This window comes from Anthonomus grandis, chromosome 2, assembly GCF_022605725.1.
Source record: "Anthonomus grandis grandis chromosome 2, icAntGran1.3, whole genome shotgun sequence".
Classification (NCBI taxonomy): Eukaryota; Metazoa; Arthropoda; class Insecta; order Coleoptera; family Curculionidae; genus Anthonomus; species Anthonomus grandis.
In genome coordinates this window covers 11,161,280-11,188,749 of record NC_065547.1, presented here as the reverse complement: position 1 = coordinate 11,188,749, position 27,470 = coordinate 11,161,280, and the positions used below count along the sequence as shown (strand labels likewise).

Sequence of the window (27,470 nt, the reverse complement as noted above, 5' to 3'; positions counted from 1 at the left end):
ATCGCAAAAAGTGGGCGTTGTCAAATATAAACGTCACGAATGTCACGATGACAATCAGCAAATGTCAAAACTAATAAGTCCTGCTGAATTGTTTACGTTTTGGTTCTTCAGTTTTTCCAAAACTAATTTGCCCTTTTTACAATGATTTATTTATCATAAACCCTTTTTATCATCGCACCATGCGCTACGCAAGTGTCTGCGTATTTTTTAGGCGAATTATACCTACCCACGCTGTTCTATGTGATATGCTTTGCACTGCCCTAATTTAAATAAATATTCCCAAAAAAAAAGTATGGAAGATGCAGAGGAGACCCTGGTGCTAAACTACATTGACGATGATTCAGCCTCTATTACTATCGAAAAAGTGGAGTCTCCCAACTTATCATTGTACATGCCAAGGGGTCCCAATAAATTTGATGAAAACCAGAATTCAAGAGCCTCTAAATTTTTTCCAAAATCTATACTGGCCAAACCCAAAGAGTTGGACGATATACCGGATGACGAGGACGAAGGTAAAGAATTAATTGTAATATTAGAAAAGGAAGTCTTAAAACGTTCCAGCAAGAGAGCAAGCAATAGACAGCCAAAGAACATGGACAACCACCAGTTTGTCATCCCAAACCCACCACCTGTACGTAAAAGGGGACGTCCAACAAAGAGCCAAAATGTTGTAAAAAGTAATGATATTTTTCCAAACATTCCTCAATCTAAGTCAAGAAACACCTCTTCTGAAATGAATAGAAATATATTTGTACCAGTTGTAAAAATAGAACCAGCTGATCATGATAGCTACCCAGCTACAACTCACATAACCAATAACAGTCAAATGGTCACAAGTGCAGTTGAGGAAGCTAGTAAGTACTTTTATATATTGAGCTCATTAGATTTTTTTTTGGCTTACTTACAGATGTAAAATATGAGACTGATGTAGAGCAAGGCCGTATGCATACAGAATTCAAGTATGAGTCTCACAGTGAGACTGAGGAAGTAATTAAACAAAAGCAAGCCTTATATATGGCAAGTTTAACTGGTAAATCTGTAACGAAAATATCTACTACAAGAAAAGAACAAATGTTTATTGATAATTTTGTACAGGCAAGTGAACCTCAACTAAGACCTAAAGAAAGAAGAAGAACCAAAGGGGTGTAAGTAATTTATACATTACCTATCAAGGTTTATATATTGCCATTTTTAGCCCAAAGTTAAGCATTTTTAAATGCAAACACTGCCTCTATGTAGGGAAATCTAGAGGAAATCTCCATAGGCATAACATGTTACATACAGACCCTAGTCAGATTATTTGGTTTAAGTGTCCACATTGTCCTTATCAGTCGAAGTACCTTTTCCAATTAAAAAGCCACATGATATTGCATAAAAATCCAGATGAAATTGAATATCATCAGTGTCCTTACTGTGAACTGAAAACTGCTAGGAAGCATAATTTAAAGAACCATATTAGGAGCATGCATTCTAATTTGGAAAATTCATTTAAGTAAGTAAAGTGTTAGTAGTGCTTTAACTTATGATTAGAGGCAATAGAATATTTTCAATTTAAGTTCATTGAATTATTACAGATAATTGAAACAGTGAAAATGGTTAAATTAAATGAGGCTTTGCATAATATCATGGGAAACTAATCAAGTGCCTTTGGTTGGTTTTAAATTTATTAAATTACAAGAAATCATTATTAAGGATTTTCAGTGAAAATATAATGAATAATAATAATACTAATTAAGCTCTTTATTTCAGTACATGAAATAGAATGATGAAAGAAGTCATACTGCTATTATACAAACATCTTTTAAACAATATGGTTCTAAGTTAACTAATGATTTCTTAATATCTAATTTAAATTTCTTAATGGGATTATCACTTAGAGAAGAGGGTTTTTATTAGAAGTTTTTAATTTGGTGGAAAAACATAAGGAATTCATAAATGTATACTGCATATATACTCATAATACCCATGCTCTTTAATACTGATCTTCAGCTCTCTAAATAGCCCATTTTCTTGATTATTCTTAATCATTTTTGTATTATATAAACATATTTTGTAACATATTATTCCTTCGCTAGAAAAGAATACCATTTTTTAAAATAGATTTGAAATTTGCAAAGTACAGTTTTCAATGAACTTTCAATCTATAAAACTATAATTCCACTTGCAAAGGTATCTGTAGTATCTTACATTATTTTGTTCTAAACATTAACACATTTGTTTTTTCTTTGTTTAACACTAATCATTTCATACAAAACAAGATTGTAACTGTGTTAAAGAGTGTTACTATTTGTCTTCTGTATTAATATATCATTTTTAACTATTCTGTTATATTACTCCTAACACCATACATTTCCAACTTCTGGATCAGCAAACCTATAGCAAGCAGTCATATGCTTTGGACAGATCCAAGAGCCTCTCAAGGGCAAGTTTACCATTTTCTAGGTGTTCAAGAATCTGACCAACAAATGCAAAGCTAGCGATTTGGTGGTTCATTTACCTTTAGAGAAACCTAAAACTAAAGAGGTTACAACAGTCAAAAAAATTAATCAATCTTGTGCTCATTGCCATTGCAAAAATTTTGGTAAAACCCGGTAAATATAAAAGCCACTCTGAATTTCTTAAAAGTAATAACTGCCTTAAACTGATAATATTTTTTTTTTCAATTTTAGGCAGTTTACACTATTTTTTTTTAACTAATTTTTCTCGTGAACTTGAATCATTTCTGATTTTTGTAAAAGTAGATTTTTCTGTCCTTAACTGCCTAGAAGAATTACAATTTTTCAGACACTTAAAAATTTATTTTTTCGCAGGTACGTAGGTAAAGCTAATAGGAATTTCCTAAAAGTAATTTTTCTACCTTCAACTGCTTGGTAGAACTTAAGGAACATTTTTTCAGATAGTAAGTTCTTTAAAATTCTCAGCGGGCAGTTTAAATTATTCTTTCCATGTAGTTGAAACTGTCTATTTAGTCAAAAAAAAAAAGAAAAATTGAAGAAGTAATTTAATATAAAATACCTATAAATAGTTTTTGTCACCTATACAATTACCAGAAACATATGTATATTATCCAAACCAAAAAAAAGATTTAAAAATTAGACAAACCAATATGAAAATTTTCAGAAATAAGTGGTTTAATATACTAAATTTACAATTAAATGATATTTACAAGTTATACTTTCTATTGTTTTGATTTTTATTGGCAACATATTGTATTTGTTTAGGCCAATTTCATCAGGACTGGTTTTATTCGCCACTTTGAACGAAAGTTCTGTATAATTAATTAAATTAAAAGGAGAACATCTACAGTCCAAATTACGATCCTGGTTTACTAAGTCCTCTGCAATATGTGTTTTGTCTAGATCTAATAGAATTTCGTTCTGTCTATAAAACTATAAAATAGTGATTCAATTTGTTGCATAAATTATTTTCCATTTCAATAACTTCACAGTTAATGTCCACTTCCTGTAAATTCACCACTTGGTTATTTTTTGGTATAAATTCTTGCAGGGTTTCCCACATCTCTTCTGGATTTCCCCTATTTCCTTATATTTTATCTTAATAGTACTTTCTCTTTTCATCCCTTATTATTTTTATTTATTTATTTATTCATTTATTTATTTCAATATACGGCAGAGCCAGTTTACAAAAATAAAATAGATAATACAAAATACTAGACAATATAACAATATAAATACAATACTAGATTTACAAAAAAAAATATACCAAGATAAAACCTCTGAAAAAACAATCATCAACAGGGCTAAAAACTTAACACAATCCAAGGAACGTAGGTTAAAGTGTAAGATTATTTATTTTTGATTTGAATGACCGTAAGCCGCCGGAAAATGGATCCAAACTATTTTCATTAAAGAAACGCAAGGTCCTAGTCAGTGGAGAAAAAACCCATAGTTGGCTGAATGAAAGGGTAAACGAAACATAGAAGTTGATCCTTCTTTGACAGGTGTTAAAAGGACTTGCTTCCAAGATGGTAGGAAAATGATATAAACCATTTAAGATCTTATAAACCATTAAAGCATCAGAATAATGCCGTCTGACTTCAAGATTAGGGATATTAAATTGGACACTGATAGCATTATAGTCGATTTAATAATTACGAAAAATATTAACTTCAGATCTATAAGCAAGGGATCTTAAGAAGCTTCTTTGTACAGCCTCAAGGCGTTCAATATGAGAATCATAATAAGGGGACCAAATTACAGACGCATACTCAAACACGGAACGTACCAAAGAGTAATAAAGTAATTTGAAACAATAAGGTGAAAGATGTACACTATTTCTAGTGATAAAACCAAGACTACGCATACTCCTGTTACTAATATCCAAAATGTGCGGCAAAAAAGTTAGCTTGGTATCAAAAAGAACACCTAAATCTTTAACTGTATCAACTGACTTGAGTTTGTTATTGTTGATTTTGTATTGATAATTAATAATTTTATTAGAACGACGAAACGAAATACATGCACACTTCTTTATACATGAAATTCTATTATAACTTACATCAATATTTCTAGTAGCAGTTTTCACAATATCATTCCTTTACACAAACTTTATATTGAGGATTAATTATTTTAACTGTTCCCAACGGAGCTATAACATCTATTGCATTTTAATATGATACTAATAAATTCATTATACTTTTGAGTTTTGAGTACTATTAGCATGATCATAATTAAAATTACACTTTCAGTTTCAGTAGGTTGTTTAAACTGATAAAAACAATATTTCTTTCTCTATTTTGCAAGATTTTTGGCTCTCTTGAATATACATTGTTGTGCTGGAATAAATTATCTTGAACTTGAAAGTCTTTCTGAATCTCTTAAAGGTATTTTTTCTTTTAACTGCCTGGAAGAATCTAACGAATAATTAATTATTCCCTTTTTTAAAACAAGGTCTTAAAAGAGCTTCTGGGAATATTCCATATTTAAGGAGTTATTAATTAATATAGCGTAAAATATATTTTAGTTTTATAGGGTATTTCATCTATGCCGCTACTATTTTTATTTTTCAATCTTTGTACTACTTATTTCACATAGTTTCTGTGGCTTTAAAAACACTGAACACTAATTTACATCTGCATGGCTCTTAAATGGAATTTGAATTAATGAATGCAACAAATGTGGTATATTACAGGGAGTTAAAAAGTATTTGCGATAGATTCCGGTTCTCCTTAACTTTTAAGTCCCAATTTTCTTACAAGACCCTTTATTTATGTGCAAATGGACCATAGCCATTTAACTTTCTTATCACAAGTTTTTATATGACTTTAATATTGTTTGGCATGAGCACTAATACATTGAGTTGAATTAGGTCTATTGCTCTATTTCTATGGTTAATTGGATACATATTTTAACATTAAAAAAGTGACTCTCCAAATTCCTTCTTAGAAAATCAAGTAATTAAAATAGAATTTATTTAAAGAACAAATGTATTAAATTCGTTTTAAGACTAAACAAAATGATTTTTAATTTACAGATGCGCATTATGTCCTTATTCAACCATATCCAAGGACCGTTTAGTGGCACACATGAAATCCCACTCGACAGAAGTATTTACGTGTAAATTGTGTAAATTCGTCACAAAAACTCAAACATATTTAGACAATCATATAAAATACATCCATGGTACAGTAATAAAACCTTTTATGTGCGACACTTGCTCCTACAAAAGTAAAACTGGTAGAGAACTCGACAGGCACTACCTGAGGATGCACAATAAGGATCAACTACAAGTTCACCAGTAAAAAAACCACCTTAAACATTTTAAAAACAAATGTTACTGCGATTTATTTTTAGATGTCATCTGTGTTCGTTCAATTCAATTTACAAGAAAAATCTGGATTATCATGTGCGCCGCATGCACGGAAACTCCGAGGGATGTCCGAAGTTCATTTGCGGCCATTGCAATAAAGAATTCACTTATAAAAGCGGACTGAAAGTTCATATTGTCCGAGTGCATCTGAATTTGCCCGAAGACGAATGGCAAAAGTAAGTTTAAATTGAAAATAGGACCCGTATTAAGTTTTACTGTGTTATTGGGTTGAAATAAGAGGCTCTTATAGTTGCAAACTTATATTTATTTATTGCACTTAACAGCATGACTGCAATATATAAATTCAATTACAAAGTAAAAAGAAAAAGGATAACCTAAACAGAAATAATTAAACATAACAAAAATGGAAAATACTTAACAATAAAGAGCCAGATAGCATGCTAAAGTAACAATTTTATAGTTGCTAAAAACTAAGTTTTATATATATTATACAAGGTTGAACCTAATTGACAGTTGTTTAAGGCTATATAAGGTATAGAAAAAAAAGTTCTAGTTCATCTTGATAACTTAAGACATTAAAAGGTAAAATTGCCAAAAACTAAGCATCATTAACTAATCTAGATTCTAAACCGTTTCTGCCACAAAAGAGTTGCTGATTTAATACCAAAATTTTGGTAAAAAAAGAATTGTTTTATACAAGAGGGGCTTTTGAAATTCCTAACAACAAACCCATACATTTTATAAGTTCTGTTTGGTAACACGAAAACTACAGGTTAATCCTGCATCAAAGTCTTTAATTTGTAAGATGCGAGATGAAGTTTTATTATTCATTGAGTAGTCATAAATAATACGGTTTTATTTTCTGCTTTAGGTTAGAATTGTAGACTTCTTTACATTAAAATAAAAATTATTGTCTATGGACCATTTGATAATGTATCGGTTTGTAGAGTTGTGCAGTCAGTTATATTCTTAATTTGATAATAGATTTTCATGTCATCGGCATATAGTAAAAAATTTATTCATGTTAACTTTCATTAAGTATTTACATACATCAAGAATCATAAACTTGTTGTAATGCATAAGATGCACATACACTTCTAATACTAAAATTCTAAGATTTTTGGTTACTTAATTTTAAAAAATTAAATGAAATGTGATGAGTACACAGTTTTAGTACAGATACAGATAATACAGAATAAAATTAGAGGCTAAAAAGAGGTCTTAAATATCTACAGACTTTGACAAGTTTTTATGAAGTCATAATTAAACTTCTAAAGCTGAAAAATTTACTTCAAACTTCAAATAAGATTGTTGCCACTTTGTTGTTCCCACATGTGCTGGTTTTGGTAACACCATCTTAATGTTTTCCAAACATACCAATGAGACGTCTTCTATTTCGGGGTAAATGAAGCTGTTATTATACTTAACGGACTTTCTCAAAAATTTGACCTCGCATTCCTTATCCTTTTTACAGAACACTTCAGCTATGTAATAAATTTGTTTCTTGTTGTCCATAAATTCTATCAAAATAAAATCGCCAATTTCTGGCTCTTTATTAAGCTTATCTAGAAGTGGTGGTGGATCGATTTCTCCTACAAAATCAATATCATTTGTTTAGCTTCTAGGGCGATTTTTTCTGGAGTTTCCGTGGCGATAATACTTTTAGCTTTTTCTCTCTTATTTCTCTGATTTTTTCGTTCTTTAGCTTTTGGGTATTCTTTAAATTGTTGTGGACTTACGAAAGTTTCTTTGTGATTTTGTGTAGGTGTTGGGTTTAAACTAACTGATACTGAAACTAAGGAGTCCGACATTATACTTCCTTCAATGCATTTTGATGTTGATGGTTGATTTGGATCCATAAGTCGTTGAGCTTCTTCATTGTTTTCATTCACATTCCTATCAGTTACGCTATTCATTGCAAAGTCGTCATCTGTAAATATGAATTTATCGAAGGGATAAATCACAGTTTTTCGAGTTTGATATTAGCGGGTGTCATCGATTTTTCAAATTCATAAGCAACACGGCCAGCGATATCAAAAATAGAAACAGGTATCCCAAGGTGCTCTAAAAGCCATGTTTGTAAGGCAGTATTGTAGAATGATTTAGACGAAAAAAAAAACACCGAGACATCTAATGGTTGCAGCTGGTTGGAAGTATGTGGCGGTAAGGTCAACATGATCACTCCATTTTCCTTGGCTAGATTTATTCCTTCAATCGTTAGATGACTCTCGTGATTGTCAAAAATTAGGAGAGAAGGGTTTTCTTTTGTGCTGGACGTATGTTTAATGAAGTGCCTTACAACGCTTGGAAACAATTCACCAGTCATCCATCCAGAATCGGAAACCAATCCCAAAGTACCATGCGGTGCTCCCTAAGTCATTCGAGGATTAAACTTTTTTCGTGGAAAAATCATGACTGGTGGTATTGTATTCCCGGATGCTGATATACTACAACAAGTGGTGACCAGTAAACCTCGTTCGGCGCTCGTGCAGGAAGAGACCTGCTTGATCCCTCTTTGAGCAACAATCTTTTTCGGTTTTTGGACGGTTGTGGTGGCAGGTTCATCTAAATTATAAATTCTTGAACCGCTGTAAAAATTTCAATGGTTCTGAAACACTTTTTCCAAATTTTTGAAAAAAAGTCCAACATTGTGTTTGTTGAATGATGTCGCTCTGGAGAGGCTACATCCTTCCGGCTGGCGAAGACTTAATTCTGCATGTCTGGACATAAATCCAAGGAACCATTCGCGTCCAGCTTCCTTGTTTGTTTGCCAATTTTCCGGAATTTTACAATTATTAATAGTTGCCATTTCATAAGCCAGTTTTCTGATATTAATGACGGTTTGTCCGTAACACATTCTTGAGCAAGTTAATACGTAATCGGCTAGGGCTTTTTCTTGATTTTCAGAAAAAAACTTTTCTACAAGCATAATTTGGAGCCATTTTAATCTCTTTGGTGGGATTCTGTTTTTGCCTTTTTACATATTCATAAACCGTGTGAAATTTTAAATTGTATCTTTCAGCTGCTTGTCTTAAAGATATCTTTTCTTCGGTGACTGCTCTAACAGCAGCTCTCATGGATTGTTCATCAAATTGCCCTTTATCGCTGACGTCCTCGAGCCATTTTCCCTGAAATATAAATTAAATTTTTACAAAAACAATTACTTTTTCAACAACACTCCAAACAAGCGTTGTGTTCCACAATTAGACACTGTCTGATTGTGGAACAAACATGCTGTCTGAAGGTGGAACACAATCTACAATACAAAATTAAATTTAACTGTGACCTTCATACATAACCTACAAAAGTAAACTTGCTTATAAAATGTCGACAAAATAGCCCAAAATCTGATGTAAAGGTTGTTTTTGTAATACTAGTTTTAGAAGAAAAATTAGAGTATATAATATCATATCAACGATAGAAAAAACTTACCTTGAAAAATGATGTTTTATTAAAAAATGCACAAAACCAAGAGAACAGCATTCAAACTTGGCTTACCACATCGGCGTGTATAACCGCACTATCCGAACGAAAAATGTGAAACTTGCGGCGGGAATTTTAAAATTACATGCTTTGTCTTATATTATGTACTTGTACTTATTAAAAAACTCCTTAAAAATAACTAACAAAAAATAAAGAAACCTTTGCTAGGTAGAAAAACAGTACTTTCTACTAAAACATTCTTTGGTATAATTTAGTGACAAAAGAAATAAACAATTTTTTGGCATAAAAACAAAATAATAATTGAGAAATGAAGATTATGTCAACCTAATCCTCTAGTGAATCCATCCTCCTCATTATCTTCAGATTTGGCCTATTATTTCTCACTGCTGAAATTTAGTGTTAAGTGGCCAAATTTCTTATTTCCACTCAATAGTTTCAACAAACTTCCTTAACGATTTTAATTTTTTTATCTATTGCGAAGTTTTTTAATAGAGCTCGACGCTTCAATCATGAACAATGTTTCACAGCCACATCCGTTAATGTGCAATTCGGTCAGTTGACCAGGTACAACACTACTTATAGCCCTTGATAATTACGATATGCTGTCTTTCAAAGAGATAATTCCTTAACAATTTAATCAGATTGGAGTGAAGTGAGATTGTGATTGAGTGAAGATTGATCCTTCGTCAAGTTTGTCACATATTAAAATCAACTCTGCCAAAAGCCTTTTCGAAATCGGTATACATAATAGTAGATTTATGCTTCATAAAACTGTGTTGATGCAATGATATTCTGTGTTGGAAGGATGTGTAGATATATTTGTATATCATGGATGCTATTGGACGGCTTGATTATAACAGACATACCATAACCTTTTTTTAAAAATTGGGCATGCTTTTGCCTTCTTCCATTAATCTAGAAATATTTTAGATTTTAGACCAATTAAAGATGTGTAGTAAAGGTTTTAATAGAAATTCATTTTCCTGTAAAACTTTAGGTAGAAAAGAAGGGATATTGTCTGGTTCGATTTTCTTTGCCATCCTTTAGGCTCTCGAAAGAATCTAGGACAACTGTTTGAAGTCAACTAAGACTGTGGTAAAATGGTCTGCAAATGCATTACAAATAACGTCTCACCACAGAATAAACGATCTCACAGAAGCGAAGGCTAGCTCTTCTTACCGAACCGGTTTTTCGTTCAGGCTCCTCCCATTTACCCCCATTCTAACGGGTACAACTGTCGTCGCCCACGTGGGGTATCGGGTCATAATTAGTGTATTAGTACGAGCGTTAGTGTGTATATTGGCGATATTTTGTAATTTGCCGTTTTTTATTTTATTTTTGTTAAGTAATTATTACACATTACCTTGTTTTGGAGTTTAACTCTGTGACTTTGTTTTTTCTTCCATTTGTGTTGTGCTAAAAACTTAAAAAAAAAAAACACTAAAATGCCAACTTCTTGTGCGTATAGGGGTTGTTTTGCCAAAAGCGTCGCTGGAAAAAGTTTATTTTCGTTTCCTAGGGTTATGAGAAGGTGAGCAATAACAATAATAAAAGAAAGTAGGTATAGAAAAGTTACATTATTATGTATTATTCATTATTATTATGGTTGTTTAAAAGCTTTGAAAAGTTCAGAATATTCCCTAATTAATTTGTCGTGCCATGCAAATAAATACAGAATAAACATTGTTTAATTTAATAAACATATATTATTAGAAATAGGAAAATGTAAATAATCACAAATGACGATTTAACTACAAAAATCCAATTTTATTGTAAAGAAAAATAATTGAACAGCAAAAATTATAAAAGAATGTTTTTACGCCGCGATCACAAGCTGAATCTTGCCATACCGGGTTTCACTCGTTGCCCGGCGAGCGAAGCGACGGTGGCGCTATTCTGGTGGTCAAGACGGGAAATTTTGTGGTTCGCGTTTTACATGAAATATTGACAACACGGCCAATCCTGACTGGATCTCGTCCTCGAGGTCCGACGGAGACGGAGAATGATTAATTTGATGTATGTAGGTGCAAGACCTGGAGAAAATAAAATAAACATTAGTAATTTTGTTTATCAATTCAGTATGTTTACAAGCTCGTGTTACTCCTCTTAAGAGGCCGTAATCTAAACATTTGTGTGTTTTACCACTATTTTTTTTTTTTTACTTGCTCTTTACGGCTGTTTTGACTTAGCAGGAACATTTAATATTATTTTGAACACCCGTATCATTAATCAGGAAAAGAAATTAAAGATATGATTAACTGTGTCATCTTTGATATCTTAGTACCAACGTGACATCAAAATAATAAGTAATGTTTCTTGTGCCAGCTTTGATATCTCAGTACCAACGTGACATCAAAATAATAAGTAATGTTTCTTGTGCCAGCTTTGATATCTCAGTACCAACGTGACATTAAACAAAAATGTTAGATTTCTTGTGTCATCTTTGATATCTCAGTACCAACGTGACATCAAAATAACATTAATAAATATATCAAATGTTAACAAATTATGACAAACAACCAGTATCAATGTGACATCATAAAAATGTGCCAACTTTGACAACTTAATTTAACCAGTCAATAAAATATTTATCATACCATACAGACTTATAGCCAATGGCTAATCCTCATGAGTAGCATTATCATCGTCGCCATTAATCATGGCTTCACAGAGTTCGGGAAACCATTCCTTGGACCAAATCTTAAGATGCTCAGCCGCTGCCGTCGTGTCTCGTAGCAGTGATGAGACACCCTTTAACAGGTACCTTCCCTGTGATTTTTCGCCAACAACTTCGTAAGGTCCCTTGCAGGGTGGAGAAAGCTTGTGACGCTCGTTAGCTGTTCTTTTGAGGACCACTACATCACCGATTTTAAATGTTGGTAGCGCCTTTTTGTTGCCAGATTCTTGTTTCTCAGCATTCTTTGCAAGAGCTCTAGCTGCTCGCTCTCTTAAAATTTTCCTGTTGGGGGGAACTTGGTTGATTGCCAGATCATTCAGAAGGGCTGCAACTACTGGGACAGCTGTCTCTCGACCAAGTAATACTTGCAATGGGCTAAATCCGGTGGATTTCTGTTTCGTGGTGTTAACAACTAACTGAATTTTCCATATCTTTTCACTCCAAGAACTGGGATTATGTCGACATTCTATGCGCAACATATCTGCAATGGTTGACATATACCGTTCAACTTGTCCATTTGCACGATGTACGTGTGGTGTTATTAGATGGAAGTTAATTCTCCATTCCTCGAGAAATTGTTTACTTGCGCCATTAAAGAATGTACCATTATCTGTGATTAGCCTCTTAGGTGTCCCGAACAGCGAGATGGTCTTAACTAAATTTTCTCTAAATAGTGCTGAGGTTATTTCGATATTTGGTATTAATAAGCAGAACTTTGAGAAGGCATCTATTAAAACAAATATATATCGAAAATTATTTGATGACTTAAGAGGTCCAAAATAATCGCAATGTATCGTCTCAAACGGGGTATTTCCTTTAGGTATTGAGTGTAGAGGAACGTGAGTAGGTAAACGAGGTTGTTTCTGTATTAAGCAGGTTAAACACCTTTTACAGTATTTATTTACAAAATTTCTCATTTTTGGAAACCAAAAATTTTGAGACAGTAACTCAAAAGTTTTCTCAGCTCCTACATGACAGTTTTCATCATGGTAAAGCTGTAATAATGGTAGACGATAGGCAGATGGCACTAAAAACCGCTGTATTGAAGACCCATCGGGGTTATTCACGACTTTATATAAGTGCTCCCCATGAATTTTATATAATTTTTCATCTAATTCCCCTCTTTTAACGCGTTCAATTAAGTCTTTAGTTTGCTCATCTGCCCGTTGCGCCACTGCGAGCCATGAGTGTTTTTGATCTATAACTAATGCAATTCTAGGTATATTGCGACTCAGATAATCCGCGTGTGCCATGTTAGTACCTTTTCTATAACAAATTTCAAAATCGAAGTCTTGCATGTAAATCCACCACCGAGCGACTCGGGGGTTAAGATCTTTTTTTGAAAAAGTTACTTTTAGAGCATTGCAATCAGTAACTATAGTAAACTTTATGCCTATTAAATAATGCCTAAAATGTTTTAACGAGTTAACAACGGCCAGAGTTTCTAACTCGTATGAATGATATTTACATTCATACCCTTGAGTTAAACGGCTAAAATATGCAATAGGTTTAAGGTTATTATCATGTTTTTGAAATAATACTGCACCATAGCCAATGTGACTGGCATCTGTGTGCAGCTCCGTATGTAAATTTGGATTAAATAAACATAACACAGGATAAGTTGACAACAAAGCGATAAGTCCAAGACGAATTTCCTCTCTTTCGTCGGTCCACTCAAAGACAACCCCGTTTTTCAACAAATCTGAAATAGGCTTTACTTTTCGAGAATAATCTTTAATAAATTTTCGGAAATACCCAGTTAACCCTAGGAACTGGCGCACCTCTTTTTGCGTGGTAGGAGCACTAGTGTTTAGTAGTGCATCGACTTTGTAGGGACTCGGTTGTACACCTTTTTCGGAAATTAAACGACCTAAATACTCGATTTGTGTTTGAAGAAATTTGCACTTCTTAAAATTTATTTGAAAACCACTTTTTTGTAATAACTCAAATGTTTGCTGTAAAATACAAAAATGATCGTTTAAATCAGATGAAGGAATGAGGACGTCATCAAGATATACTAACACCAGGCCGGAGGTAAGAAGAGGATAAAGTGCCTTATTAATTGCCCTTTGGTAAACAGCTGGAGCGTTGGCTAGACCGAATGGCATTTTTAAATATTCGAACTGAGAGTCGGGAGTGACAAATGCCGTTTTCTCTATGGACTCCTTTTCAATAGGGATTTGATGAAATCCACTTGCCATATCCAATGAAGTAAACCATTTATGACCTTGAAGCCTATCAATTTGGTCATCTATCCTCGGCAAAGGGTACCTATCCTTTACAGTAATTCGATTTAGTGATCGAAAGTCTACACACATTCGAAAAGACCCGTCTTTCTTTGTAACCAATAGGATAGGACTTGCATATGGAGAGCATGAAGGCTGAATTATGTTTTTTTGAAGCAATTCATCAGTTATCTCCCGAACCTTTTGTCTTTCAAAATATGAAAGGCGATAAGGACGATACCTTATTGGAACGTCAGTTTCTAAACGAATTTTTAATTCACCAGTTAAAACTGTTGAACAGGAAACACCGGTGGTAAAAAGTGAACGAAATTTAAAAATTAATTCCTTAAGCTCTTTAGGACTAACGTCTAATAAATAATTTTCAATAGAATCAGATCTAGTTATTTGCCTAAGCAAAGCTGGTTCCCTGCGAGATAACATCATTTGTCCGCATGGTTCACGCCTAAGAGTAATAAATTCTTTATCTAATATATCGGTGCCAATTATTAATGGGGGGTCATTCATACTCGAGATAACATAAAAATCTGACTCAATTGTTAGATCTGGGAACTCAACTAATAATGTCACTTTTTCAGTAATTTTAACCTCTGAGTTTACTGTTTTTGCGGGCACAAAACAAATACGTGGTTGCAACTGTAATTTGTTAATCAAAACATTACTAATAAGCGATAACTGCGATCCCGTATCTATTAAGGCGTCAGCAGGAATTCCTCCGACAATAACTGTCACACAATCCGAACAATTTGTTGACGATACAAATTTAATCGACTTTTCTCCTCGACCCTGACTACGTTGTTTTGCAAAACAGTTATTCTCGGAATGCCCTACCTTTTTACAGAACCCACAATTCTCAACTTTATTTATTTTTCTTAGCGGTTCGTCTTTGGCTATTGAAGTCTGAAGTAATTTAGAAGAAAAACAATCTCGCTTTAAGTGGCCGCGGCGCCCGCAACCATAACAACGCTTATCAGGCGTTCTTTCAAGTTGACGAGGGCCACCTAAACTTTTTGAAAGCTCACGATTATTATGACTACGTTTAGCGTTATTTGGAATTCTGCCCGAGTCATCAAATTCACATAACAAAGAAATTAATTCTGAAACAGTTTGACGTTGAGCTTGTTTAACCTCATCCCGCACCCTTTCACACTCAATACCCCTGGAAATTATGCTAACAAGCTCAATATCAGTAAAGTTTTTATTTAAACGGTGCAAATACGAAAGCTTGGTTCTTGCATAACTGGCATAAGATGGAAAATTATTAGACTTACATTCAGCTGCCTTCTCAAACCTCATTCCAAAATCAATCCTTCTTGGAAAAGAACACCTTAATTCGATACTAAAGCCAGACCATCGTCTGTCAGGAACCTTCCATTGTTTAAACCATTGGAATGCTTCTCCCACAAGATAAGGTGGAATTCGGTGCATCGTTTCATAGTCATCCCAGCCATACATTTCTCGTGCCCTTTCCACATCGGTGATCCAGTCTCGGACATCATCTTCTTTAGGATCAAACGTAGAGAGTTTGATCTCTTCAGATCTTCTACCGAAGTGAAAGTTCCCCTGGGGTTCGTCCGAAGGGGTAGATGTTTCCAACCGAGTAACCACTGAAGATGCCACTTGTTGCATTGAGTCCATGTACCGCCGCATGGAATCTAGTACCCCGTCCAAAACTCCAGAAGTTGACGCGTTTGGCTCGACTTGTACAGGAGGTGGATCCTGTCTTCGCGAACGGCCCGAACTTGCACTTTTTTTTCATTTTAAAATTATTAATAAGCACTCAAAGTCCTCTTCCTTATCCCACTTCTGATATTAGAAATAGGAAAATGTAAATAATCACAAATGACGATTTAACTACAAAAATCCAATTTTATTGTAAAGAAAAATAATTGACCAGCAAAAATTATAAAAGAATGTTTTTACGCCGCGATCACAAGCTGAATCTTGCCATACCGGGTTTCACTCGTTGCCCGGCGAGCGAAGCGACGGTGGCGCTATTCTGGTGGTCAAGACGGGAAATTTTGTGGTTCGCGTTTTACATGAAATATTGACAACAATATGTATATACCTAAACCATATGTATCTATGTATGTGTACATACGTGCAGGTACATAACATTGTACATATATAAAAATATTAGGGTTGATTTAGGTATACAGTATTTTTATGTGATAAAGACTAATGACTTTAATTTTCAATTATCTGTCTTTTTATGGACTGGTTTACCCATGCAAGTGCATAATATAGTAGTAGTAAAACCCTTAAAAATCTTATATTTTGTTCCAGACTATCATAATGGACGGCGACTATACAACGTATAATACCTTTATAAAATATGGACGTATGTGTGGTACCTACATATGTATATAATAATACAAACATATATCTTTTTATATATAAATATATAAAAGCCGATGATACCTACTCTTAAATGTGTAGTGTTTAAAACATACGAGAAAACATACCTGCGTATAAACCTTCCAGCTAAAATTTAATTTAAAAATACGTACCTATGTACATATGTATATGTATATTGTTAACATATTAACATCCCACAAATAGCAGACTTTTTCTCAGCTATAGTGCCGTACTAAAGGAAAATATTATTTACCATTATCAAAACAACTAAAACAAAAATTCCATTCCAAAAAAAAATTAAAAGTATATTAAGCTACACCTCTATCGTGTATCAAAACTGTCAAATAACAATTTTTATAAAAATAATAATTATTATAATTATTCTAAAAAGCAAGGACCAATATAAGCCTTAACAAAAAAAAAATCTTATTTGAAATGTAACAAAGGAGCCGACGCAAGCCTTTGCTTCTGTGAGATCGTTTATTCTGTGGTCTCACCCTTGTTTTATCTAAAATGATTTCGAGTCAATAGCAATATTATCTTGTATATATTATTAAAATAATCCGCTTCTGCCTTTTTTATTTTAATTAATTGTTTTCTCACTTTTTAATTTCCATTGTAAATTGTAGGATCTTATCACCACTTATTAGGCTAACGACTCACTGGCCTATTGTTTAGTGTGGCTCTTACCAATATTAAATTAAGCGATTAACATCCAGTATAATAATAATAGTTATTAATACGTTTTTATATTTAACGTAAATCTGTGAAAATTACATCTAACTGTTGTTTATTATCAGTTGCTTGTAAAATTTGTGTGTAAACACACATAAATTGGTAACTGTTGGCCTATTACTAACAAAACCATCTTTTTCTTGGTTAATAACATTGGGGGGTTATATGGATTTTTATTTTGTTACAACGCAAAAATTCGAACATTTTAGCCAATGAATTAAGAACAATTATAGTCCTATAATTTTTTACATTATGAACAGAGCCAGATTATAAATCACAGCATTTTTTATCTCACTTAGAAATATATTATTTCGCACAGCCTTTATAGATATACCACGTTGCTCCTATCAACACTTTGCTTTTGTTTTTAATGCTACTCTTACTTGCTCCTCACTGTTGGTACGAAACTCAAAAACACCCTGATAATCCCACCTCCTTATCACCCTTGTGTATTATATTATTAAAATTAATTTCTCCAAGAATACCTTACTTACTCTTTGATTTAAATTTCATGTAACTTGAAAACTTTTCAGGATTATTGTTAATGTCCAAATTTCTCTTTGAAAGGTAAAAGGGTGAAATAGATAACATAGATCTAAATGTAAATTTAGTGTAACACATACAACATCTATTTTTTCAACTTCAAAATTTAACGTTATATTAAGTAGACATTTAGATTACACACCTGCATTAAGCTATTAAAAAGTTTAAAGGTGTAATATTTCTGATTTGAACCCTTTATAGAATCATCAAAAGCCTCTTATTTCCATCTAACAATCCAATAAAATTATGAATATTTTCACTTAATTGGGACTTTTAGGTGCCAAGAATGTAAATATAAATCGAAATGTTTGATTACTTTAAAGAGGCATATTAAGAGAAACCATGGGGTGCCGAGACTGCATTGTGACCAGTGCAGTTTTGCTACAAACAGGCTAATGTCCATGAAGGCACATATTGACACCCATAGTAAGGGATCCAATGGAATTTATATGGTGAGGAGTTTTCTCTCTGTGCTTCTTATTCAATATGAAAGTCGGTTTTTTGTTTCAGTGTCCCGAGTGCCCATACAGAATTACCCAAGGGCAGTCTTTCATTTATCACATGAAAGCTACGCATGAGCGTTTGTTAAGTGCCAAAGATATTTGTCATTACTATATGGAAGAAAAGCCACAAATCGATTGATTAGTAGTTTTCCAACTTTTTTAAGATTTATTTATTCTTTTAGTTATTTTTTTTTGGAATTTTGCATCTTTCAGTCTGGTTTATTATATAGGGTGTTGCCGGTATTAAGTAGCATGGTTGTGTCAATTTTATCAGTAGCTTCTAAGTAACACCCTGTATATAAGGTTTTCTAGGTCATATAAAATAGAATGACAGTGCCTTTAAGAATCATTGGTATTAATTTTTTATTTGTATTTTTGTATCTTTGCTATCAAATCACTTGAGGATTTCGGAACAGCCTGTAAAAAGTGAATTAATGTGTATGCCTACAATTCCTATAATCGTTTTATAGAAAAATTGTATTTTTTTAAGTAAAACGTGATGTTTAAAGGTTTTGTTGAAGTTGTATTATTAGAAACATTTCTTTTTTCAGTTTATTGAGTTATTAAGAGTTTATTGTTTTTTTTTAAATATGTTTATGTAGGTATTATTTTTTTCGGTAATAAACGTTTTTTTTGTCAGTTTTTATATATTTTTTCTTGCGTAGAGAAACGTAATTTGTAACTGTTCCTTCTTCTTTCTCATTTTTCATGAATGTGCCTCATCAGCACATCTGGAACAAATCCATGCCTCTCATGATGACTTTAAAAGGGGAAATTGTAAGGATTATATGGTATGAAATATGATGTTGCACCTAGTTTAAGCAATAATGCCATGCCATGCTCTTATATTCGCTCGCGTTGTTATTTTCTCTTCCTTCGATTATAGTGTTAAATTGTTTTTGATGATGTCAATAATTAATTGTGTATTTAATTAAGCTAAGACGCGTTTGTTCGGCGTGTCATTTCCAGTTTTGCAAGTTAATATCTTATATTGCAATTTATTTGGTCTATGGTGCAACCAAACAAGATATTGTTAAGCGTACACGATTGTCCACAATCGCAATTGGAGTTGTCACTAATTCCTATTTTATTCCGGTGTATTGGGGTCAGACAATAATTAGATCTCATTCTAGTGAGGAGTGTTATGTCTTTCCTACTTTTGTATATGCTGTTAATGCATAATTAATTTCAAAATTTACTCCATTTCGCGCGGAATATGTACCGCATTTTTCTCCCATTATCTGGGCACGATGTGCAAGGTCGAAGCACTTGTACGAAAGCAACGACGGTGAAAACAAGTAAATGTTTGGTGTCGGTATTAAGTCAATTGTTACAATCAATTTAATTAATTTTCGGTTTAAAAACCATTGTGTGATGGTGGCCTGGACTGCAACTAAGGGGATCCCCGTTAAGAGGACAACAACTGTCTTATTCGGTAAGTGCCCATTTGAGTAGTGTGGTACATTCGTTTTTTACAATTTTCTTACTTGCGTTAGCAATTACTTACAATTTTCAAATACTGTCTACAACCTTTTCAATTTTCTATTTATGCGTTGACATATGCTATCATGGTTTTTTCGATGGTTTTGATTTCAAGTCTTGCATAGTACAGTCCTTTCGTCAATGAAGTACATTTAAAATCCTAAAACATCACATACACTTTAAAATTTAAATAAAATCGTAAAATACCTAGATTAAAAGAAGAGGTCAAATATCAAACAGTATTTAAAACATCACAAGTTATTTTTATACTCTTAAGACAGCAACAGGATGAATCAAAAAGGCAACACTTTTCTAAAGTTCAGTTATTTGCCTTATGCAGAATCCTTGTAACGGACTCATTTTGCCCATAAAATGTTGAATGGAAAGGTATATATATATTGAAGATGAAAGTGAGGATTTTGCCTGGTCGCAACATTAAAGTTTATGTTGCTCAGAATCTCCGGACAATCTATAAGAGAATTAAGCACACCATGTAGAAAACACATGTTGAGCATATCCTGCCTATGTTCCAATGTGTTTAGTTTGAGTATGAACTAAAATTCCTCATAAGTAAAATTCTCTCTAACTAAACCCATTCTAGAGGCACCCATTCTAATGAACTTCTGCTGTAATGGTGATCACACTACAGAACACTATTCTACGATAGGGCTAACCAAAGAGCAATACAAAATCTTTATAGTAATTACTGGAAGACCCACCTTAAGACGCTGAATAAATCCTAAGGCTGCCATAGCCTTGACGACCATATTGTGGGAGTGTGGTGTAAAAGAGTTTGGAATCGAGTTAGACCGAGATCCTTAACTTTGTCTGGTCTTGAGAGAGAGATGCCATTTAACCTGTAGTCATTTACAGTAAATGTTCCCCTATAAAAAGAAAAAATGCTACATTTGGAGACATTAAGATACATCCTGTTTATGATGCACCGCTGCTGGAATCTGCCTAGATCTGCTTTCAAAAGTAGGCAATCGCCATCTGATTCTATTGGGCAAAAGAATTTTATGTCATCCGTGAACATTAATACTTTGCTACTGGTAATGCACATCAGAAGGTCCAGCAAAAATAATATGAAACAAATTAGTCCTGAATGAGATTTCTGCGGGATACTAGAGGAAACTTTAATTGGGTCTGAGATACAAAAACCCAATTTTACATATTGACTTCGACCTGTTAAAAAACTTCAGATCCATCCTAATAGATCAGCACAAAACCAAGAGCCTCATGTTTTGCATAAAGCAAATTATGATTGACCGGGTCAAACGCCTTTGGAAAGTATATATAGACAGAGTCAACCTGCTTGTGGTGTTTCAGATTATTACTTATGAAATTCTGGTAGAGCACAAGATTAGTGGCAGTGGATCTCCCATACACAAATCCATGTTTTTCCATGTTTATTATTCGTCTTACATCCCAGGCTAACTTATGACTAATCAAAGAATCTAACAGCTTGGGAATATCCCATATATATGATTGATGGAATCAATGAGGCGTGAATTCTGATGATGCGTGAAGAGAGCGTCTGCTAGAAGAGGTTTCCATATGTTGGGAACCCCCACACTGGGTTGGCTGAAGACGCCCTGGTTTTGCGTTATGTAGGCAGCTTTCAGAAATTTCCTTTGTCGCCAGTGTGATTCCTTCCTTAGGATTTTTGTTTCAGAGCAGTGAATGTTATGGCCGTTTGTCCAAGCATGTTAGGCAATGCCTGATCTGGCTACTTCTCCAGTGGTCGTCCATTTGCGATGTTCCTTGGTCCTAACTGCCAAAGGTCTTTTGGTTTTGCCAACATATGAGTCGCCACACTCACAAGGGATCTGGTAGATGCAGTTTTTGGTGTCTGCTGTAGAATCTGGCTTTGTTTTGGAAACAGAACTTCTTATTGTATTGCCAGATCTAAAGGCGGCTTTTAGATTAAACTTCTTAGCAATTCGTCGGTTTTTTTCGGATGTATCTATTATATAGGGGATTACGAGAAGCCCAGTTGATTCATCCTCTTGCTTGGTTCTGGTTTCCTTCGCCATCGATCTCTGGATAGTTTTCTGGATAAGTTTTTTGGGATAGCCATTCTGCTGCAGATCTTTAGTAAAAAGTGCTACTTCCGCCTTAAAATCTGCATCGTTATTGCATATGGTTTCAGCTCGGTTGTACAGAGACCTGATGATTCCAACTTTAGTCGAACCAGAGTGATTGGAATCAAAGGTCATCAGTAGGTTTTAAATAGCTAGATTTCCGATAAGTAGGGAAAATAGATGTTGGAAGAGACAAGTTAAAGAACATGCAAAGTAGCTTAATTATGGTACAGACATAGTTTTTTAAAAGATTGGCGGGAATACCATCTGAACCAGAACTCTACTTATTTGGGAGCTTAACAATTGCATCAAAAAGCTCAGCCAACTTAATATGATAAGTATTGCATTCTAGTCCATCGTTTATTACAACGCAAATTTTACTAAGTTAACAGTTTGGGTTTGCTGGCAATATGGGAATTCATAGCATGGGAGTAATCTTGACTCTTGAATTTTTGTGATAGATTAATCTTTAGACTTTCAATAATGGCTAGTGTATTTTCTCCAATACCACGATCTCTGTTGGCAGTTGCATGAGTGTAGATTCTTAAATACTGAGTCGCTTTAGGAAAGTTTTAAGCATAGCTATATTCTTCTCAGCTCTAGTATACTTTTCCCTGCTTTTGAAAGTATTGCCCTTTGGTGTTGATTGTATGAAGCCTGAAGCCAAGTGTAATGCTCATATTATATTTAATTTGTTCCAAATGACCTTGGAGGTTTTAAACATGGCTTAGGCTCCATAATCTGAATGAGTTCTTACTATTCCTTTATGCATATTAATAGGCTTTTAGGTTCACTGCCCCACCAAACCCTTGTTAAACTTTTCATTATACTTATTTCCTTTATACCTATAGGTACTTATAATGTGACACCCATTCTGTAGTTTTGTTATTGACTGAAGGTAATTTTTAGAGGTACTTCAAAGAATATCATTACCATGGTTTTTTGTTCTGCAATATTCAGTCCATGATTTCGCAGCCACAGATTGACTCTGTTTATATCCTTGATTCTTATTATTAATGCTAAGTTGTCTGTAAGATTTTTACTTTATCTGTTAAAGTCGTTTAGCATAGCCTGTATATGTTAAAGAGCAGTAGGGTTAGCTGCAGTATGCTGAGCCCTGCATTAGCCCTTTAGTTTATCTTGGCCTAGAGGTTTCTCTTGTTGTTGGTGAACTTACTATAATTTGCTCGTTTAGTAGAAGACCTTCTATTAGTTGGATTATTTTTTTGTTGACTCGAAGCTGATCCAGATAGCTAAGTAATATATTTAAGGAAACATTGTCGAATGCCGGTGATACGTCTATGAAACTACAATTACTTTTTCGCTTAATGTTATCGGTTTATAGCTGCTGAATTCATTTGGATCCTTTCCCTCTTTTACAAGTGGCATGACTATTTGTTTTTTCCAGTCCTTTGGAATGGTTTTGTCTCCCTGTACTATATTAATTAAAACAAACCAGTCAAGTATAGACCTCAGCAGAGGGAACAGTACATGGTTGAAATTGCCTAAGTCGCTTGGACCATAGGTCCATCAAGTGCTGGACACCCGAAACAGAAGAAGAAGAATTCAGTCGTTATGCTCGTCGACTTGCAGAAATGTCACTTGTCATTTCGTATCAGAAGTGTGCCTTGTCCTTATGATGGATCCCGAAGACAAAACAAAGACGGAACGGAACGAAGAAGCGAAATCCGCTTTTTAAAGCGTACTTTCGGCGGATTTCATGTATGGCAAATGCGGATTGGAAGGAACAGATGCTTAAATTCGCACTTGCCCAAAAATTGCTAAAATAACGAAAAAAACTATTGCAATAAATTATTAATGCCTTAACATTCAAACAAAAAAAGTGTTTAAAATATAAAAACAAAAAGAATAGGATAGATTTAATAATATTTTCGAGACTATACCTACAAATGAAAGTAGATGAATGAAGAGAAGAAAAATTTGGATCTGAAATATTTTCTTAAAGAAGCAACTCATGCATAGTGTCAATGCAATATTTGTCTAGAATGGGGAAAACACTATTTCAATGACAATAGCTAAAACATGTGAAACTATTTGAATTAAACTAAAAGATTTGGTATTCATAAAACCTACTCCCGAAAATTGGAAATAAGTTGCTGGAAGTTTAGAAGTAAAAAGGAATTTTAAAAACTATATAGGTGGCATCGATGGTAAACTGTTGAATGCAGGTAAGAAATTAACAAACAGTATGTTTCTAGGTGCTTAAAAATTTTCGATAATTTTGCATGAAAGCGGAAAAATAGAAAGATAGGCAAAAGTGTAATCTAATTTCGTAGGATAAAGTTTAACAAGAATTAACTAAAAAATATATCAATAATTACTCAAACATATTTTTAGATTAGAAAAACCTGTCATGTTGCAGTAATATCCAATAATAAAAACATAAACAAGGGATATTAAAGGGAGTAAAGAAAAAAAGACAAGATTGTAAATAAGGTAGATAACCCTTAAAAGTATGTATTTGTCAAAATATACTCCAACATGAAAATTCACAAAAAAATGAAATAATTGAAAAAAAAATTTTTAAAATTTGGATCTATTCATTAACATGGATCTCGTATCCTGGAAAGTGATTTACAAACAAAATGCAAAGAGAATATTGCTAGTTTGCCACATCGAAAAATTATACGGTCGACCACTACATAATGACACATGTAAAGTACGTCGAAATTTATTTGATATGATTTTTCTAAAGATAACATAAGTTAATTTTCATATTTTAGCAATATATTTTACAAAATATGAAAATGACCGACTGTTGTTTTTCAAAAAATATATGCTTGAATGCAAAATTATTTTAAAATTTCTAGGCATTAGTGTAATTTAGGAAGAAAATTACTGAAGTAACGATTACAACAATTTATATTAACTAATCTCTTATATAAACAAAAAAATTAATAATAATTATTAAAAACACAATTATAATAATTGTTATTTAAATTCGGTGAAGAATTGTTTGGTTTCATCATATCATTCTTTTTATTCGATCTCATTTCTTTAATAATAAGTGCGTGATGTTCCTCATTCATTTGTAGGTAAGAAGAGATTGATTTGGTATTTGAATGACCCGTTATTTTTATGAGCTGTTCCTCTCCAACTCCTTGCTTCGCTAGTTTTCAACTGCTGTTAGTCGTAGAGAATGGTTGGTTATTTTTATTGTTTTTGTATCAAGGCCAGTTTCTTTTGCCTGCTTGGCATTCCAATGGCTAATGGTGTTTACGCTAACCGGAACATTTTTATACCACTTTCCAGATGAATTCCAAGCAGGATTTTTAATTAAAAATAATGGTGTAATATTACTTATTATTACATAAACAAAGAAAGGAGCAGCTCATAGGAATAACAGGTGATCTAAAAACCATATCAATCTCTTCTTATCTACAAATGGACGAGGAACATTACGAACTTATTATTGAAAAAATGTGATCGAATAAAAAGAATGATATGATGAAACTTTTTAGGCTTGTTTATCACCTCCCTGCGCTGTCTTCGAAAACACTGGATTATATTCTATACAATTTGTGTATTCTCCAAGGCTGTTGGTTTCTTAAAAAACAGCATAATATTCAAATAAAGGGCGTTGTTAGGGGTTACTAAGTGCATGGCAAATAAGATATATTTTTTAAACGTCAAGAGTTTGTATTGTTGGGACTAGGATTCCTGGTATGATGAGGCTGCCCGATGACGTGGTAGTTAAGAACCAACAAAACCTAATTAATGCCTTTGCATTGTTCTTTGGTGGGACATTTATACTATCAAATTTCATTAACCATTGATCGACGTCTAGTAATGTATCCCACTTTGACTTTTCCAAGGTTGATGCTTCCCAGATTATTTTGGCTAGTAAAAAACTCAAAAGTAAATTAACATTTGGTATAGACGGTAGCTTCTTAGTTAAAGATTGCGTTGGTGTCCTGGCAGATTGCTATTTAGTCCCGCAAAAAACCTCATCTCTATAGACCAGCATGGATTTTTTAGCAGGCGATTGTGTTACTAACTTGCCCTGTCTGTATAGCCAAATCTGTGAAAAACTTGATGTTAATACTTAAGTCGATGTTATTTATACCGACATTCAAAAAGCCTTTGATCTGATAGATCACTATATTTTGCTTCACAAATAAAGTCAGTATGGTTTTTCAGGGAGATTATTTAATTTATTTTATTCCTACTTTATTAGTAGATCTCAATAAGTCGAATATGAGGGCTTTAAATCAAAAATTTTTAACGCAACGTTGGGGTGCCACAGGGGAACTTGGGTCCGCTCCTGTTTAGTTTTTTATACATAACTTGATTGGGTCACTCACTTTTCATGTCACAGGCTGGCTTTTGCCGATGATTTGAAGCTATATTTAAATGTATATGGTTTAGAGGATTGTGTTTTTCTTCAGAGCTGCCTAAATACATAGGAGGTATGGTACGCTGATAACAGCTTAGGCTTTAATGCGGCTAAATGTAGTGTGGTCAGTTACTCTAGATCAAAAACACCCTTAAATTTTAATTACTTCATTAATGATACCATTTTGAGTAAATTAGAGCAAATGACTAATCTTGTGTCACCTTTGATTCTGAATTTACATTCGTTCCACACTTCAACAACATAGTCAAGTTAGCTCTGAGCTGGCTTGGGTTCATAATTAGAAATTCTCAGAGTTTTACTTTGGAATCTACATTAAGACTGCTTTTCTGTTGCTTTGTGAGACCAAAACTGGAGTTTGGCTGCATTATATAGAACCTGCTCTATTAGAACCATATTGGTCTCCTTAAATCTGTTCAGCGTAGATTTGCTAAGTATTTGGCCTTCAGACAGGGTGGCATATATCGAGTTAGAGAGTTTGATCATCGGCAACTATTGGAACGCTTCCATCTACATCCATTACATCTCAGAAGAATGATCTTCTCTGTAAAATTCCTGCATGGGTTACTGAATGGATTAATTGACAGTCCTGTACTTCTTTCTGGTGTACGTTTCATGGTGCCTAGGCTTAATGCTAGACATCCCCCTAACTTTCTTTCTGCCAAGGACTCACACTAACATCCTGTTGAAATCGCCGCTATATACAATATCCGCTATATTTATTCGGATCTGTCAATGTGTCGTATAAATTTCTTCCCGGTTCATGTGATTGTCGATATCTTAGTGGATCATTACACTTGGAATTAAGACCCATATATTTAATATAGTTATAGTAGGTATATTGCAGTTAATTTAATTTCGCTAATTTTGTTGAATATATGATTATCTTGTTAATTCTTGTTAAACTTTTATAATTATGTTTTTATATTGTTCTGTTATTGGGCAATTTGCCTATTGGAAATAAATGTTTATTATTTTTTCTGTCAATCAGCAATGAGAACTTGACGGGTGGTTTTCGTTGTAATCAAGCGATAACAACGTACTATTCATCTGCGTTAACTGAAGGCCATAAATACTGTGCTAGTATGTAAATGGATGAGTGTAATTTTCACCAAAAGTTGAACAAATCCGAACGTTAGAAGGAATAGAAGCGCATTAAACAATTTGACACTACCACGATTTTAACCGATTCAAATCCCGGATTTGCTGCCAGTTTTCTGTTCCGTTCCGCTTTTC

At 33.5% G+C, this 27,470-nt stretch overlaps 1 protein-coding gene across 1 annotated transcript; it reads left to right on the top strand.

Annotated features, from left to right (window-relative positions):
• Nucleotides 1-55: 55 nt before the first annotated feature.
• Nucleotides 56-18,937, top strand: LOC126750297 (zinc finger protein 711-like). Its single transcript, XM_050459868.1, has 7 exons — nucleotides 56-854; nucleotides 908-1,145; nucleotides 1,196-1,492; nucleotides 5,494-5,757; nucleotides 5,814-6,005; nucleotides 18,068-18,242; nucleotides 18,301-18,937. The coding sequence occupies exons 1-7, from the start codon at nucleotides 293-295 to the stop codon at nucleotides 18,430-18,432; spliced, it is 1,860 nt and encodes a 619-aa protein (XP_050315825.1). The 5' UTR covers nucleotides 56-292; the 3' UTR covers nucleotides 18,433-18,937.
• Nucleotides 18,938-27,470: the final 8,533 nt, after the last annotated feature.

Coding starts and splice junctions, on each gene's coding strand:
- LOC126750297 (XM_050459868.1), top strand. CDS start 293: ATGGAAGATGCAGAGGAGACCCTGGTGCTAAACTACATTGACGATGAT. Junction 5,758..5,813: donor GATCAACTACAAGTTCACCA/GTAAAAAAACCA, acceptor ATTTATTTTTAG/ATGTCATCTGTGTTCGTTCA. Junction 6,006..18,067: donor CCCGAAGACGAATGGCAAAA/GTAAGTTTAAAT, acceptor TGGGACTTTTAG/GTGCCAAGAATGTAAATATA.